At 41.3% G+C, this 19,320-nt stretch overlaps 1 protein-coding gene across 2 annotated transcripts in view; it reads right to left on the bottom strand.

The window, feature by feature from the left end:
- Nucleotides 1–19,320, bottom strand: part of wdhd1 (WD repeat and HMG-box DNA binding protein 1) — a 104,217-nt gene that overhangs the window by 18,610 nt on the left and 66,287 nt on the right. For both annotated transcript variants that reach the window (XM_034193164.1, XM_034193165.1), the window contains exon 24: nucleotides 14,056–14,191. In XM_034193164.1, the coding sequence (XP_034049055.1) occupies nucleotides 14,056–14,191 (136 nt within the window). The remainder of the gene's footprint in view (nucleotides 1–14,055; nucleotides 14,192–19,320) is intronic.

Raw genomic sequence — 19,320 nt, 5'->3', positions numbered from 1 at the left:
ATATTTACATTCTGGACTCACACACCAATCCAGCTGGGGGCGGTAAATCATTTATATATTAAAAGCGCGAGTATGTGCTTGCGTGATTTTATTAAGTTCAATGCAAGTACACAAGATAACTTAAATACATTAAAAATACATGGATGACACAAGAAAGTGAAGACACTTCATTTCCATTGCATTGTGGTCCGCCAAAAAATAAAATAATAATAATAGTGTGTATATGATAACAAGAACCTAAACACTTTATAACTTAAAGACAGGAAATTAACATTAAAAATTACATAATTAACAGGAAATAATAGGGTTGAGTTCTTCCTCTAAAAACTGTTTAGGTCTAAGGTTCAAAAACATTTTGGAATCACACACCATTCCAACTCATACAAACTTTGCACAATTTATTACCACTCTTGCAAAATTTCAGCTACTTACTTTATAAATATGACCCAATCCAGAGCCCATGGATCCCCACGGGTAACGCGTTAGTAAAAATAATAATAAAAACACCTAATAGTGCACACTGCACAAATCTATGTACAGTGCACATGAGTGTATGTAAAATTCCCAAGAACAATTGCAGATTAAGAGGTAGTATGATTCAAACCCAGATCTACATAGTGGAAGGCCAGCTCCTTATCCACTGATCTACCTGGGATCATTGTCATGCTGAAAGACCCAGCCATGTTGCATCTTCAATGCTCTCACTGAAGGAAGGAGGTTTTGGCTTAAAATCTCATGATACATGGCCCCGATCATTGTTCCCTTAACACAGATCAGTTGTCCTGTCCCCTTTGCAGAAAAACAGCCCCAAAGGATGATGTTTCCACCTGCATGCTTAACAGTAGATATGGTGTTCTTGGGATGCAACTCAGCATTCTTCTTCCTCCAAACATGAGGAGTTGAGTTTTTTACCAAAATGTTCTATTTTGGTTTCATCTGACCACATGATATTCTCCCAATCCTCTTCTGGATCACCCATATACTCTCTGGCAAACTTCAAAAGAGCCTGGACATGTACTGGCTTAAGCAGGGGGACACGCCTGGCACTGCAGGATTTGATTCCCTCTCTGCGTAGTGTGTAGCCTTTGTTACTTTGGTCCCAACTCTCTGCAGGTCATTCATCAGCCCTCCATGTATTTCTGGGATTTTTGTTCACCGTTCTCATGATCATTTTGACCGCACGGGATGACATCTTGCGTGGAGCCCCAGATCAAGGGAGATTATCAATGGTCTTGTATGTCTTCCATTTTCTTTGAATTGCTCCCACAGTTGATTTATTCACACCAACCTGCTTGACTATTTTAGGTTCACTCTTCCCAGCCTGGTGCACATCTACAATTTTCTTCCTGGTGTCCTCCGACAACTCTTTGGTCTTGGCCATGGTTGAGTTTGGAGTCTGACTGTTTGAAGCTGTGGACAGGTGTCTTTTATACAGATAACGAGTTCCAACAGATGCCATTAATACAGGTAACAGGTGGAGGACAGAAGAGCTTCTTAAAGAAGAAGTTACAGGTCTGTGAGAGCCAGAAATCTTCCTTGTTTGTGGGTGACCAAATATTTATTTTCTACCATGGTTTACAATTAAATTATTTAAAAATCCTACAGTGTGATTTCCTGGATTTTTTTTCCACATTTTGTCTCTCATCTTTCTATGAGAACTTGAAACTTGCACAATCAGGGGCATATATATATATATATATATATATATATATATATATATATATATATATATATATATATATATATATATATATATATATATATATATATATATATATATATATATATATATATAAAGCCCCCCCAAAAAAACCCCACAAAAACAAAACCTTACTTTGTCACGTGATAAACCAAAGATCGTTTTCAGGAGTGATATCTTACTAGTTGGCCCATTTGAATAGGACCTTAGCTCCTCCAATGCGCCCTGCACCATTACGCACAGCGAAAGTGAAAGCAGACGGAGAATATTGCATGACAATCTCACGTGCTCAAAGAGTGTGTAACTATCAGGATTGCTCCACTAGTTTGCATTTGAATGTTACTGGATTACTCTGTGGCTCTCTCCCTTTGGCGTAGAGCACTGTTTACCATATCAATGGGGTGAGGGAGAGGGGCCGCTCCTCAGACTGTAGGAGCCAAAGTGTGAAATGAAACCTGCTTGCAGAGTCAGACAGAAGACTCCAAAACTTAGTAGAAATAGAAATTTGTGATGTAACCTTTGTGTAATAGCAGACAGAAATTGCTTTGAGATGAAGACAAACAAAAATGCATATATATATATTGTTCAAACTGTGCATTTGTGTTTATTGTTTGAACTTTTTTTGTTGTACAGTCTTTCACACAAGACCTCAAATTACCTTTATAAAGTGTCAAAACAGTTGTTTATTATAGTTTGCTGTGTGTTTTGAATAATTGTGTGTGGAAAATTATTTTCTGCTTTACTTTTTCCTTTGTTATTTCTGATTGTAAACCTTTATTACACTTATAAAACACAACAAAAACATATATATTATGAAAGAACAGGTTGTCCTGAAAAAAGAGACATAAAACTTGATTGTGGGATGCAGGGAGAGCTGTTAACAGCAATAATAAAACATTTCTGCAAGGCAAGTGAACTGTACAAAAAGTGCCCTCGGACACCAGAGGGTTAAACTACTGTCTGTTCTGTCCTTTGTGAGTGGGTCACCTAGGAGAACCAGCACATCCCCATTTAATATCAGCTCAGTCACAAATAGTTCAAAATGTTGCGATTTCAACAAGGACGGTGTCACAATGATAAAAGTGGGCTCTCCAACAATAACATCTGAATGATTCTCTGAATTTGGTACAGTTAAAGTCCCCTAGACTTACTTCAAAGATCTACAATGAAAGAAAACTGCAAAACACATTTTCAAACAAAGTTACCAGAACAAAATGTCTTAGTACTACATTGCAAACACATTGATATTTATTTATTTTTAATAATGGATTGCTGAGGGAGTTTTTCCTTACCACTGTTGCCTATCTGCTTGCTCAGGGGGACTGGTAAGGTTAGACCTTACCCTTCTGAAGCATCTTGGGGAGACCTGTGCTGTCAACATAATAAACTAAATTGAATTGCCCAAGTACTGTCCAATCCTGGTCACAATTACTGGCACCCCAACATTTGCGGTACATATTTTTAAAATGTCAAGGCTGGGACCATGCACGACGCTCTGATTCACTGCATCCACAGCATCACTGAACCGCCTTGTGTCCTGGATGCCAATCACCCAGGCAGACAACCAGTCCATCCCCAATGCTTGGAAGTACCTGCTGCAGCCAGCTGAAACATGGGCATCCCCCTGTACACAGTCACTGCCACCCTTTAATGAATTTACAGTAAACCATCACTTTCACACCAGGTTTTTTTTTTAAATGACGGGATGGATACTTTTTTCCCTTGAGTATTCAAGGCTTTAAGTGGTCTACAACTCTCCTACATATCACTCTCTTTAAACGTCTTCAATTTCAATTCAATTTAATTTATTCATCCTCAGGGCCAAAATCACAGTCACTTCAAGGCACTTCACACAAAATAATTCAGAAAACAAAACAGAAAGTTAATTAAAAGATTAAAACGCACAGTAAAAGAGATAAAAAAAAGTAAAAAGCATAGTAACATACTATGCCAGTATGCTAGCCATATGAAAGGGAAAATAAGTGCATCTTAAGTCTGGACTTGAAAGTCTCCACAGAATCTGACTGTTTTATTGATGCAGGGAGATCATTCCACAGAACAGGGGCACAATAAGAGAAAGCTCTGTGACCCGCAGATTTTTTACTCACCCTAGGGACACAAGTAGTCCTGCATCCTGTGAACGCAAAGCCCGGGCTGGTACGTAGGGTTTAATTAGATCAGCAAGATAGGGAGGTGCCAGTCCATGAACAATTTTATAAACTAGTAGCAGAACATTACAATCTGATCTCACTGGGACAGGAAGCCAGTGAAGGGATGCCAAAATGGGTGTAATGTGGTCAAATTTTCTGCTTTGTGTCAAAAGTCTGGCAGCTGCGTTTTGAACCAATTGGAGAACCCTAATGCTGGACTGTGGAAAATCAGAAAATAGAACATTGCAATAATCCAATCTAGAAGAGACAAATGCATGAATCAGGATCTCAGCATCAGCCATAGACAGGATGGGGCGAATTTTCTTTATATTTCACAGAAGGAAGAAAGCAGTCCTCATAATATCTCTAATGTGGAGGTCAAAGGACAATGTAGGATCAAAAATTACCCCAAGGTTCCTCAGTCTGTCAGTATGATGTATGACACACAAACCTAGGCTAAGCGCAAGCTGGTCAAGCTGGGGGGGGGGGGGAAGCCAGTTGTGCGAGAAAAATTTGAATGTTTTAAACCAAATAAATAAATAAAGAAAGAAAGAAAGAAAAAAGATTAAAAAAAATAATGCCTTGTCCAGTCGGACAACGATTTAGAGCTATTACTTGTCTGATCACATTTTACACTTGTCCCGGACAATCGGACAAGCGTTAATGTCGATGGTCGGACTTTGACAACATTTATAAAAAACTGTCGGTGCTGTTACTGTTTTCTTTTTCTCTCACTCTGCCCCTCACCTCACTGCTCTGGGAGATGCGCAGACAGCCTGAGCCTGACTAGCTTCATATCACTGCCTGACTTGTCATACTGAGACGTTACGACTGCTTAAACAAAAATAAAGATTTGTTAGCTTGCCCAGACACTGAGCTCTCCCCTTCCTCGTTGATGACTCCGACATGCTTTCGTTTGAGATGCATCATTACCGTCGTACTCCCGTGCCATGCGAGGTCCGACTTGCAAATGTTGCAGTTAACAAACGTCTTTGCGTTAACGTAAAGTGCTCCCACAGTTTTGAAGTCTTGACTTTCTTCTGTCTACTTGCTTCTGCCATATAAGTGTGTAGTTCTTCTACAAAACAGCGTCTGATCTGCTCTGTGCACTGGTCGTTTCTGGCGCCATAATCGCTCGACACAACGCATCGATGACGCAATGTGTTGCCAACGCCTGTCGTAATCGAATTTTATCGATTTTATCGATTCGTTGTTGCAGCCCTAATGTTTTCATTATCGGATTATCTTTTTAGATAACTTTAAAAACGATTATCGGACTAATTATCTTGTGATAAATTTTTCGATAATTTTTAGACCGATAACGTGGTAAATAAAGCTGAACAGCTACAAATATTTATAAAACTTAAAATCAGTTGAGCACCTACCTGTTAAATGTTTCGTAGCTGATGTGTAGTTCTGCCCTCTGCAAAACAGAGAAGAGCTGCTTTAAGAAGAAACTGCTCTATCCTCTGTAGACAAAGGAGAACTGGTCCCAAAAAAATAAAAAGTCATTTCTCTTAACCCCATACTGATACACGGGCAATATCACCCAAGTCATACATTTTTAACTTATGGTTCAACTTTTAACCAACTACTACTAAATGTTGGACAAGTTATTTAAATTAATGTCATGTCTGAAGTTTTATAAAGTGAAAATATCAGATATATGTTTTAGTTTTAAAGTAATGCGCTAATTTTAAGGTTTTAGTGTGGATATATGCTGTGCCCAGCAGTGCATTATGCAGGGCTGTGAAATGAAAATTGTAAAATCCGAGGAAAATTCACAGGGGGTCTGGGGGACGCAGCTCCCCAGGAGCCGGGGTCTAGGGCCTTGTGGGGCCCCAGAAATCAAATTAAATTTTCATCTACTGATACATTTTCAACATCTCCTGGAAGAACAAATTTCAAAATTAGTGCATATTTAAATGATCCTAGATTCAACCTTTCATTTGAACCATCAATGATCATGTTGAAATAACAGAATACGACGTGGAAGTAGGACCTGGTATGATTTTCCTTTTAATTGTAAACCAAATTATGCATTAACTCAGAATAATTAAACTACATGAAATTCATGAAGACTGAACCATGTCAAAAACCACAGCTAAAGCTTGTAGAATATTTAAAAGAATCAGGGTAAAATATCAATAACATACCTTATAGTAAAAAGCCACACATTCTTGTGTAAATTCCTGTAAATCCACTCAAAGCCAGTCTTTTTTCCCATGAAAAAAGTCTACATTAATAAAAACTAATTTACATTGTTGTGTAAATTCATGTAGCCTAAATTCATTCAAAACCACGTCTTTTTTTTTTTTCAATGAAAGAAAGTCTAGATTAATGAAAGAAAAAAAGCACATAATCTTTTCTGAAATCCTGTTTGAACAGCACAATGTTTATTTTCCAGAGAGAAAAAAAATTCTTACCAGTTTGCTTTTCCCATTTATCTTTCAGGTGTGTTGATGAAGTCAGCAACAATTTCAGATTCTTGTCCTTATCACACTTTTTCAAACCGTCTTTCTTGGCATCTTCGCTATGTCTGATGTCGCTCCATGACACAGACATGCTGCAAAATTCTTCTTTTAAAAACTTGAAAGTTCTAAAAGTTTGGGATGTCCACATGCTACGTTTAGCTAAGCGTCACACAGGAGCAACACAGTGTCGCTGCAGCAACCAACCAGTCCCGCTTTACGACAACTGTCGTAACAGCCAGGCTTTGAGTGGCATTTTTCCTCCGCAAATCTCCGCGGATCCGAGGAAACTGATTGGTATCTGTAACATACAGATCAGTGTCCGCGGACTTATAAAACTTGCATGATGTCGTACAAAAAAAAGAAAGCTTTGCGATAAGCATTTTAAAAACTCAGTAACGATCACGATTAAAGAGTACAACACTAAACCCCCCCCCCCCCCCGATTATGGGTAGGATAGGGTAATCTCAGTACGTTCACGACATGAGAAATGCAATTGAAACACTCTGATCAGGCTCTACGGACAACAGCATTAAACTCTAGTGCCTAAAACTCTCATGAATATATTCTCTAGGTTTATAGACGTTGTTATTGTGTCTGCGTTTATTAAATTCCACGCATCTTAAATGTAGCAGACACGGATTATCTGGAATTTTGTTTTGGCAAGTTTTCAAGGTCCCTACTGCCATCTACTGGCCCTATTGACGTATCCCATAATCCCTTGCATGCCAGAGAGTCGCTGCAGTCAACAACATATAGAGAATCAACACGATGACAGTTGTAAATTAATATTATACTACAAAAATGTATTTTTTTATGCTTTTCATCACGTTAATAAGAGACTGCATACATGATACCCTGAAAACTTGCTAAAACAATTATAACAAATAATCCGTGTCTGTTACGTTTAATCTGCGTGGAATTTAATAAACGCAAACCGAATTTCAGACATATTATATATATTAGTCTGGAACAAAGAGGACAAACAGTGTTGTAAAGGACTATAATCAAGACGTTAAAAAGCAAACTTCACTTTCCCCCAGAACGACATGAACAGGAAGCGGTTGTCGCTCACAGCAGCTCCCACTGAAAATAACAGACAGCCAGTGATCATTCTCGCATGTTTGTTATGTGTCGACGCGGGTTGAGGAGCGGACCTGCATCAGACGGAACCCAGCGCTAAAAATAACCAGAAAGCGGTTCCAATAACAAAAACAATTTCTTTACTTCACCTGCTGGTGCATAATAAAGTGTAAAAACGAAAATAGCGTCCTTCTGGTGGAGTGAAGGCTGGCATGCTCTCCAGCGCCCAAAAGGATCGAAGCCAGGCGCTCCTGGACTCACCACTACCGCCAAACACCCCCCAGGTGGACACGACAAACCGACTCTCTGCAAAGGATAGAAGGGGTGAGGTAAGTCAGCAGTTACAACTAATATCCTTCAAAAGACACACACTATCAGCAACACATTCAGGTCTGTATTTTAAGCTTTATGCAAATGAGCAGCTTCTCACAACAGGTGGAGGATCACTTGTCCGCACGCCACAGCAGTGAGAAGCAAGCTGCACAATTCAAATATACTGCGTAACAAAATACCAAGTTACTATCAACAATTAGTCAAATACTTAATCACCTCTGATGTGTGCTGACAGCATGTGTCCCTCACCCTTCCTCCTTCACGGGCTCGATGTGTCAAACCCAGGCGTGGTCCTCAGCGTCTCACAAACGAACATCACAAGGTCGAGTTCCCGGCAGTTCTGCTTGAATCACACATGACTTAAATGCAGAACGCCATCCAATTATCTGCTTCAGCTGAAAGTCTTTAAGGCTGCACGTGAGCACCATTCACAGGTGCTGCACATGATGTTGATGAGGGTGAAGGACTCTTCAGCCAGCACCTTCTCCACAGACAAATCAGTTTTCATGTCACCTGGAGAGCAAAGAAAAGAAAAGAACACCAAAATGTCCAGCCACACCCCCCAACACACAACAGTACCCCCCCTTTAACGGGAAGCCTCCCGGCGACCGAACAGACCAGGCCCGAGAACAGCACCTCCCTCCGGGGTCCTCGTCAGGAAGCAGACAGCACCACGCTCCTAAGGTCCACCACAGACAGCAGGACAGGGCACCGCAGCTGGAAGGCCGGCTGGCATCAACAAAAACCCCAAAACAGGCCCCAGTACAATCCAACACACAAGAAAAAACACAAAACCCACCCAAAACCTCCCCAGGGGACCGTCCCATCTAACCCCGGGAAGAAAAGAAAAACTCCCAAACGCAAAAACCCAACACAGCCCCACAAACACAATACAAACATAAATGCATAAAAGAAAAATAACAAACAACCCCCCCAGAACAACCTGCAGAGCCCAACTGGCCTTTACCGCCAGTTCCAGGAGGAACAGCCAGAACCAGAATCCCACAAATTTCCCCAGGTGTACATGGAGCAAACGGCGCCCTCCAGAGGACCATACCATCAACCCCGGGAGGTACCCTCCCCACAACCCCGGAAGCCCAGACCCGGCCACACTTGGCTAGTCAGCCCCAAGCCAATTCCCCCCCAGAGGACCGTCACATCAACCCTGGAGGTGGAACCCGGAAGGAAACAGAACAAAATCAAAATCCAACCCCCGGAGGACTACCAAAAACAAACCCGGGGGGATATAAAACGACCGTAAACCCTGTTACCTTCCCCAGCACCCCGAAAGACCCCAGGTCCCTCCCAGAGCCCCTCGGCGGCTCCATTATGGCAAACGGCTCAAAACATTAAGCCGGGGAAGGGAACAGGAAAAACTAACCCAACCCCAAGGCGCAGCGGAAAACCGGAAATACGTCCGGTGCCCCACCTCGACCATACCCCAGCCTCTCGGGAGGGGTGGAACTACCGAAATGGCGAACGGCAACAGATCGGCCCACCCCTCCGACTGAGGTATGTCTCCGCTGCACCACAACCTGGCAACACCAATGACAAACGGTACAAAGGCTCACCGAGGCTGGAGTGGAACCGGGCCCTAACCAAACCAAGAAAAACGCCCCTAACACCCCCCCCCCCCCCCCCCCCCCCCCCCCAGGTGCAGAGGTCTTCTGAGAACGCTCAGTGTGACCAACCTGCACCACCCCACAACCCACAAGACGAACGGTGTTGGGGCAAGTGAGGTTGGGGTTAGGGATGTAGGGAAATAAAAAACAACAAAATAAAACAACCCAACAACCCAAACAGAAATACCTAAAACACATAAAAATTAACAATTAAGTGAGCCCAGACGGGCTTCTAACCGCCTAACATTCACTCCACCAGACACGCCTCTGACTCCCCAAACAAATTATAACCCCTATTTAAAGAAAACAAAACATTAACCCATACAAGATTTTTTATTTATTTATTTTTTTTGTGTGTGTTATTTTGCCTGTCCCAGAACACCTGGAGATACGTCACCATTATTTTCTTGACGCTTATACGTCGGGGCAATACAGTAATCCCCGCTCGTCCGAGCTGCATGGGCTCATCAGCAAGAGGAGCCAGAGGTCCCATCGGAGGAGCCTCAGTGGGGCGAAGAAGAGGCGGCCCAGCTCTGTGTCGGGGAAAGCCCCGAGACGAAAAAACCCGCTCTGATGGCCGCTCTCTCTCGCGTCCACGCTCCTTCATCCGATCATCTAGACGAATCACCAACGATATTAGCTCATCTAAATCGTTTGGCTCGTCACGGACTGCCAGCTTGTCTTTTAATGACTCATTTAACCCATCTACAAACACTCCTCGTAAAGCTGCGGCGTTCCAACCTGACTGAGCAGAAAAAATCCGGAAGTCCACGGAATACTCCGCCGCACTCCGCCTCCCCTGCCTGAGATTCAGCAACCGTTGGGCAACGGTATTCGTTTTCACCGGATGACTAATAATCGGTTCGGACGCCAAATCTCTGGGTGACGGAGTTATCTGCACCGGTATCGATGGTGCCGCAGCTGGAGCAGCAGGAAGCGGATCAGCTTGCGCTGCAAGCTCCATAACACGGGCGTCTGTTTGTTTAATTTGGTTTGCGAGATGCTGTAATTGCTCCCATATTTTCTCCAAGTGTTCTTGAACTTTTTCGGCAAAAGGAACCGCCTCTGCCGCTGGGTCCATTATGGAATGGCCGGGAACTACTGTTATGTGTCGACGCGGGTTGAGGAGCGGACCTGCGTCAGACGGAACCCAGCGCTAAAATAACCAGAAAGCGGTTCCAATAACAAAAACAATTTCTTTACTTCACCCGCTGGTGCATAATAAAGTGTAAAAACGAAAATAGCTTCCTTCTGGTGGAGTGAAGGCTGGCACACTCTCCAGCGCCCAAAAGGATCGAAGCCCGGCGCTCCTGGACTCACCACTACCGCCAAACACCCCCCAGGTGGACACGACAAACCCACTCTCTGCGAAGGATAGAAGGGGTGAGGTAAGTCAGCAGTTACAACTAATATCCTTCAAAAGACACACACTATCAGCAACACATTCAGGTCTGTATTTTAAGCTTTATGCAAATGAGCAGCTTCTCACAACAGGTGGAGGATCACTTGTCCGCACGCCACAGCAGTGAGAAGCAAGCTGCACAATTCAATTATACTGCGTAACAAAATACCAAGTTACTATCAACAATTAGTCAAATACTTAATCACCTCTGATGTGTGCTGACAGCATGTGTCCCTCACCCTTCCTCCTTCACGGGCTTGATGTGTCAAACCCAGGCGCGGTCCTCAGCGTCTCACAAACGAACATCACAAGGTCGAGTTCCCGGCCGTTCTGCTTGAATCACACATGACTTAAATGCAGAACGCCATCCAATTATCTGCTTCAGCTGAAAGTCTTTAAGACTGCACGTGAGCACCATTCACAGGTGCTGCACATGATGTTGATGAGGGTGAAGGACTCTTCAGCCAGCACCTTCTCCAGACAAATCAGTTTTCATGTCACCTGGAGAGCAAAGAAAAGAAAAGAACACCAAAATGTCCAGCCACACCCCCCAACACACAACAATGTTTACATAAAATAAACACAATATAAACCCAGAGAATATATTCACGAGAGTTTTAGGCATAATATAAAACAGTTTTATGTTGCGATGTTAATGGTGTTGTCTGTGTGCAGCAGTTAAAGTGCAGCGTGATCAGAGTGTCTCAATGCAGTTCTCAATGTTACTGAGATCTCGCAGCGCGGCGACCTCTCCGAGGTTTTGTGGGATTTGAAATGTCAATAGGGCGAATAGCCAGCACTTATGTGTCAAGACAATATTGAGTGCACGTTTTACAACATCATAAAACGTGCACACATTCTCTCCACATGAAAAACATTTTGCGATGACACTTCCAGGGCTCCGTAAAAACGCCTGTTTTTACAAATAAAAAATTGGAATATTTTACATAAGCACATTTATCTGTAAACACCAACACACGTCACATTAACGCGTTGGTTCACATAATGACTGAACCAATCAGTGTTTAGCAGAGGCACATTTTATCCAGAATCCTTTGCGATCTGTCTGTTTGTTACAAAACCTCAGAATTAGTGCATTATTCAACATTAAAAGATATATGTTATATTTTAACTTTGTACAAATGACAGAATTGACATTAATGGAGTTATTCTATCGGTATTAATACTATTTATAAATCAAAACCATAAGTCAGCACTGCTTTATTTTCCAAGACCTCCGCCTGACCGGAGTGTTGTGATTGGTAGAGAGCTGGGCTTTATGGCTGCTCTCAGCTTGCTGCTGTGCTGGAAGCCATATAGTAAACAAGAACTTCCATCAGGGGGCAGGATGTTCAAAGACAGAAGTGTGGGCTCATTGTTTGGGTTTGTTGTCGCTTTTGATGCCACCAGAAGCGATCGTGGTGTCAAAACTCAAATTCAGTTTATTAGTAGTTGCAAATGTACCAGAGACAATACTGGAATTTATCGGTTATCTGTAACTTCCGATACATTTTTGGGTGGTTTATCGTTCTATCTTTATCAAAAGATAACTTTTCAGTTATACGATTATCTGTTATCGAAGTTAATTTTTTGGTTATCTGTGCCCACCACTGACGAGACGTGATGTAAATGAGAAAACAACTTGTCCGGTCTGACAACAATTTAGAGCTATTGCTTTTCCAATTACAGTTTACACTTGTCCCAGACAATCAGACAAGCGTTAATGTCGATTGTAGATGCAGATACTGAGTAACAATCAGATACTTGTATTTTCCTCAGTATTACACTTGCACACAGCAGAATGGAAGCACATGAAAGAAAATTCATTGCATACATTTGTTTGGAAAGAAGAGGAAAAGACTCAAGCTTAACACTGCTGAAATGATCTTGTTTTGAAAAGAAAAAAAACCCCATTGAAGTCCCCAAATCCCCTTCATTTTGTACAATTATGGTCATAACAGTCCCTTACTGTTTCATTGTTCCATGCAAGTGCTATGTTACAGATCGCCCAGCAGATGTCGCCATATTTAATTGCATCAAATGCTTCGAAACACTGAACCATTCCAACACAATTGCTTCATATTGATTCAGTGGGTTAAAACACTTTGGTTTCTCAGTCACTAATAATTAGCAATAAAATACATTTGTGACCAGTAATTATTACCGCATGTGCACAGATAGACTCACAATCATGAATAATTTAATGGGTTGCTAACCAGGACTTTAAATAAGAATAACTTTTTCAAACAATCTTTCTCGCCATCTTCTCTCTGTCCGACATCGGTCCGTGACAGAGACATGCTGCACAATTCTTCTTTTAAAAACTTTAGCGCTCTAAAGGTTTGTGATGTCCACATGCTACCTTTAGCTTAAGCTATGTGCAGGAGACACACAGCGTCGCCGCAGCAACCAACCAGTCTCGCTTTACAACAACTGTCGCAACAGTCAGGCTTTTTTTTCCTCAGAGGACACTGATTTTTATCAGTGTCCGCGGACTGCCGCGGTCTTATAAAACTTGCACGATGTCGTTTAAAAAAAGAACACTTTGCGATAAACATTTTAAAAACTCAGTGACAATCATGATTACAGAAAAAACACTAACACCTCCCCCCATGATGAAATCCGCGGAATTTTGCGGATCCACGGATTTTTCACAGCCCTGCATTTCTTTTAGACGGCAAGAATTTACAAAACGATGGAAAACCATCCAAAGATGGCGACTAAGCATCCTTGGGTCTGTAATCAACTGCTCTCTGCAGCGCAGAAGCAGGATTTCTACAGTATTGTTATGTTTATGTTAAAACAGCTGTTATTTACCAGTAAATATTATTATAATGCACCCTAATTTTGTCAGCTTTTTCCTTTTCACATTATGAACAAATCTGGGGTGAGGGAACAATAAAAATTAGAAACTTGTGGCACCCTAATATCTGCACTCTTCACTGGTACGTGTCATGGAAAACATACAAACAAACAAAAACTTTTACATTAGTGAGACACTTTTTTTCCCCTCCATGTACACATTTTACCTGCATGTTAAAATGCCTTTTTTTCCTCAAATGTTTCACTCCAACTGATCGCTTTGTTAAACCAGTCAGCGTGGAAGACCTGATGACATTTTCATACTTTTTGCAACTTTTAAATGTGTTTTCCTTTATAATTGATGACACTGTCATCATAACTGTTTTAAATTACTTATGTTGATATAAAGCGATTTGAGCCACATTTTCTATATGAAAGGTGCTATGTATTATTATTATTATTAGGAGTAGTATTCATAGTGATGGTCTCATACCAGCCTTTCCTCTGCTGACAGGGTCCTGAAACACCCCATGGCCTCCTTGATGATGTCAGTCTCCTCCAGGTCAGGGTGGTCAGCAACTATATGCTTCCTGTTCTCCTCCAACCACAGCTGGAAGCCTGTCTTCGGCCTACACAAACAGCAGCAGTAGCAAGTCAATAATAATAATAACAAAAATAATAATAATAGTAATAACAACAATAATAATACATTTTATTTAAAATGAGTTATTATAATTGTAAATGAGACTGTCTCATTGGCTTCTTTTCACGTCCCAATAACTGCATTCCAGCTGCTTGCATTTATTTCAATTTTCAGTTTATTTTAATTTATATGGCACCAAATCACAACAAAAGCAAAGTAAGGTCTACCCTTACCAACCCCGGGCCCAGAGCAAGCACACAGGTGACAGTGGTAAGGAAAAAAAAAAAACACCCTCTGACGATTTGAGGACGAAACCTCAAGCACACCAGACCCAAAGGGGTGACCATCTGCGTGGGCCATGCTACTGAAACAATTTACAAAAATGAATATGCAGGAAATTTTGCCGGTGCACAGGACGGGAAGGTTGCAGAAACAGACATCACACTCATCTCTGGATGGAGCCGCAACTCAGAGAGTAGAAAACAGAATCGGGCATCGGAAAGACAACAACTACAGTATAATTTGCCAGCATTAAGCAAATTAAAACAGAAGAAATACTCTGTTTCCTAATAAAATGAATTTAAAAGGGTAAAAAGCATAGTAACATACAATGCAAGTATGCTAGCCATACGAAAGGGAAAATAAGTGTGTCTTAAATCTGGACTTGAAAGTCTCTACAGAATGTGACTGTTTTATTGATGCAGGGAGATCATTCCACAGAACAGGGGCACGATAAGAGAAAGCTCTGTGACCCACAAACTTTTTATTCACCCTAGGGACACAAAGTAGTCCTGCACCCTGAGAATGCAAAGCCCGGGCCGGTACCTAGAGTTTAATTAGGTCAGCTAAGTAGGGAGGAGCTAGTCCGTGAACAATTTTATAGGATAGTAGCAGAACCTTAAAATCTGATCACACTGGGACAGGAAGCCAGTGAAGGGATGCCAAAATGGGTGTAATGTGGTCAAAGTTTCTGCTTTGTGTCAAAAGACTGGCAGCAGCATTTTGAACCATTTGGAGACTCCTAATGCTCAAATCATCAAACTAGTCATCCTTTGCTTATGTAATTAACAAATATGGTGTATATATTAAAAAATAAAATAAAAAAATTACAATTGTCTTTCAAAGATGTCATGCCAGAACTATTTTCCTTCATGCACATCCTCATATGGTGTGAAGTTTCACTGAAAACAACCAAACAGCTTAGGAAGAGCTGTGCTTACAAAAAAAAAATTGCTTGCAGAGAGTAACATGAACAAAATAAATGTGTATGAAGAAGGCAACTTAAAGTACACCATGTGCTGTCCTTTTTGACTGAGTGCCAGAACCAGCATGTCCTGATTTATCTTCAGATCAATTACAAACAGTCATTCGTCTTCTGCCATTCAGCTGGGTCACAGCTACAAACAGATTTTATTGAAGTTAAAAATGTTGCCGCTCAGAAAAAGTTACATTTCATGTTTCTTACTGTGACTTGGTTCAACAATGACTATACTGCAACAATGATAAAAGTAGGTCCCTCAAACTATGTCTGAATGAGTCTCTGAATTTGGTGAACTTTATGTTCCTTTAGAGTTACCTCAAAGAGCTACAATTAAAGGAAAATGCAAAACATTTTTAAGCCATCCACCTCTATTAGCTGGAAGCCCATGCAAACAGCAGCAGTAGCAAGTCAATGAATAATAATAACAAAATAATACATTTACAAGTCAACAAATAATAATCTATAATAAAATAGCCAAGTGGCTTCTGTGTATGTGTGTATATATGGCTTTGATCATGCAGAAACTAGGGAGAGCTGACATTTACTATTTGTTATGTTTATGTATTTTGGGTCAAGGATGAACACTGCCAAAACGGAAAGTTGACAGGACTAATATTTTTGGAGAAATTAGCAATTTTAGCTAACCAGTAAACAATGGACGTTGTGCTGCAATGCACTATGGGAGTTTGGGGTTTTACATGTTATTATGGTTCATGTTAGTTTAACAGTGTTAGTGTTATTGATTTATTGTATTTTGTAGTTCAATTGGTTTAGTCAGTTTAGTTAAGTCTCATGTTGCCAGTACCATGACTGAAAAGTGTATTGCGTTTGAAGTCTTCCACGAACATCTCTGTTTGTGCATGTCTAAAATTATAAGCACCTGCTTGTGGCAGAATGTAGAAAAGACTAAAAGTTCTCGGTGCGTGTATGCGTACAATTTCAATCACTGAGAAACTGTGGACAGCTGACATTTGCCATGTGGTATGCTTATGTATTTTGGGTCAAGACTATATGGAGGAAAAAGGAAGAAACCAAAAGAACATACTAGGAAGTCAACAACATTATGTAGTGCTATACCACATATGACACAGTGTTTATTTGACAAAAGTGGTCTTAGTGGTCACTCAGACCAGGTGATAAGCAGCAAGGCTTCATAAATGGCATTCAGACAAAAGGCCTACATTACACGTGCCTACCTGAACAAGGCCATGCATGCCCCACTGTGCAAACATTCCTATTTAAACTAATATAGAACAAAACATGTTAAAAGATGCCCTGAGATATATTGTTGTCCTGTCCAGGGTGTAAACTGGCTCTCGCCCCAAAACTACCGGGATAGGCTCTATCCCCCCCCCCCCACCCCCCAAATGGACCCTTGACTGGAGTAAGGGTGTATAGAAAATGAATGAATGTTAAGTTGTCAACATGGCCCAAAACAAATAAGAAGTTCACAGGTCCTCGCCTGAATCAACAAGAATTGAAAATTTCAGAGGTGAATATGTAGTAGATCATAGTTACTTTCAGAAATTTTGCAGACTCAGTGATTCACCCACTGCCTGATTTAAAGTTATGCCTCCCCTGATAATCACAAGGAACTGTGTATAAAAACACATTAAAACTACTAACAACAAATAGCATTTGTGTCGAGTGACTGCCACGACCATGGGGTTAGTACTACAGGCTGAAGGAGACCTCTGGTATTTTTCAATCTGAACTCCATGTTTAGAGGTCTTGGCATTCCACAATGCATTCAGGATAAAAATGGTGATAATCAATCCTGAATTACGTTAGAATGCCAACACTATCAAGGGCTAAACAGCTATACAATGGTATGTTTATGGGGCAAACAGTCATCTGCCGCTGATAAACCCTCAGATTTGAAAGCCTGCTTGGAATCTTGACTTCTGTGACATCACGTTAGGGACCGCCCCTTCAGATGAGTTTGCTGTTTTTATTGAAGTGATTGTGAAAATGGGAATTTTTTGCAGCTCATAATCGTTTTTTGTGGACTTTGAATACTGTGAATACTTTGAAAAGGTGAACAGGTGTATTTCGGGAGGATGCAGCAGCAACAGTTTTTTATTAGGTGGACAGTTTTCACAAAGATAAGATTTTGAGGAGGAAAGTGAGAGTTTTTTTTAAGTGCGTCTCAGACAGACTGCAGAAATGAAGTCAAACAATGTGGGAATGGTCTTCAAAATATGGATCTGACCATGGATTCTATCCTTTCCATTCTTGTGGCCAGGAGAAATTATACATTTAAAAAAAGGCCTGTTGTCTCTCCTGAAAGCGTAGAACTGATCATGTTTGTGGGCTGTGCCACCGCATCGAACCATGCTAAGCTAAGCTACGTTATGCTACCGGGAGCCAGTGCGTCTGGTGGAGGAATGTAGTTTACTGTGGACAAATGATGGAGCCACATGGATTAACAATAATTGTAAATGGCTCTGTGTGCAAACACAGCAGAAGTTAAATCAGCAATGCGGCTTGCCTCAAGGCGCTTCACACAAGTAAGGTCTAACCTTACTAACCCCCAGTGCAGCAATGGTAAGGAAAAACTTCTAAGGTATCAATCAATCAATTCAATCAATTTTTTTTATATAGCGCCAAATCACAACAAACAGTTGCCCCAAGGCGCTTTATATTGTAAGGCAAGGCCATACAATAATTATGTAAAACCCCAACGGTCAAAACGACCCCCTGTGAGCAAGCACTTGGCTACAGTGGGAAGGAAAAACTCCCTTTTAACAGGAAGAAACCTCCAGCAGAACCAGGCTCAGGGAGGGGCAGTCTTCTGCTGGGACTGGTTGGGGCTGAGGGAGGAGAACCAGGAAAAAGACATGCTGTGGAGGGGAGCAGAGATCGATCACTAATGATTAAATGCAGAGTGGTGCATACAGAGCAAAAAGAGAAAGAAACAGTGCATCATGGGAACCCCCCAGCAGTCTAAGTCTATAGCAGCATAACTAAGGGATGGTTCAGGGTTACCTGATCCAGCCCTAACTATAAGCTTTAGCAAGGTAGAAACCTCAAGCAGACCAGACTCCAAGGGGTGACCCTCTGCTTGGGCCATGCTACAGACATAAATTACAGAACAATTCACAAAATGAATATACAGGAAATGCTGTTGGTGCACAGGACAGGAGGGTCTCCAGCACAAATACCACACCCATCTCTGGATGGAGCTGCACCTTAAACATAGAGAAAAAACAGAATCAGGCATCAGAAAGACAAGAAATACAGTATAATTTGTCAGCATTAAACAACAAGAAAAACAGGAAATACTAAGGTGATCGCCGGCCACTAGCCCTAAGCTTCACTAAAAACCCAGAGTTTAGGTAAAGTTGAGGCTGTGGCAAAAAATTCAATCTGGTTACAAACAGGTGGATAAGGACATATGTACAAGAATTTGACTTGAAAGCCAAATTAAACCATATTGCAGTTATACAAAAAAAGCTACTTGGATTCACTGCGTGTACCAGTGTAAGCATGAAATGAACTGTAACTGGACACAGGCGGAGTGACTTTCATGCAGCTACAAGTTAGTTCTGGCCGTTACGTAATGATTATGAATAAAAATGGCTGTGAATCTATTGTGCATTTTTCAGAGGCATTCTGGCTTATTACCCAAGACCAAAATAGGCCATCGAGTGTTCAACATAAGTCTAGTCCTGTTAGTGCCAGGGTCTTCAACTTCACAGGGAACACTCTTGGGACACAGACCTTGAACAACTTCAGAGATAGCTAACCTTGACCTATTTTAAGAGGTCAAAAGGCCATTCTGCTTCCTATGTTTATGCTCATACAGCTGCGGGTATTTTAACATTGCATTATATTTTTACTTTTATAAGGTA

Source organism: Thalassophryne amazonica, chromosome 2 (assembly GCF_902500255.1).
Source record: "Thalassophryne amazonica chromosome 2, fThaAma1.1, whole genome shotgun sequence".
Classification (NCBI taxonomy): domain Eukaryota; kingdom Metazoa; phylum Chordata; class Actinopteri; order Batrachoidiformes; family Batrachoididae; genus Thalassophryne; species Thalassophryne amazonica.
This window is presented reverse-complemented; position numbering and strand designations above follow the sequence as displayed.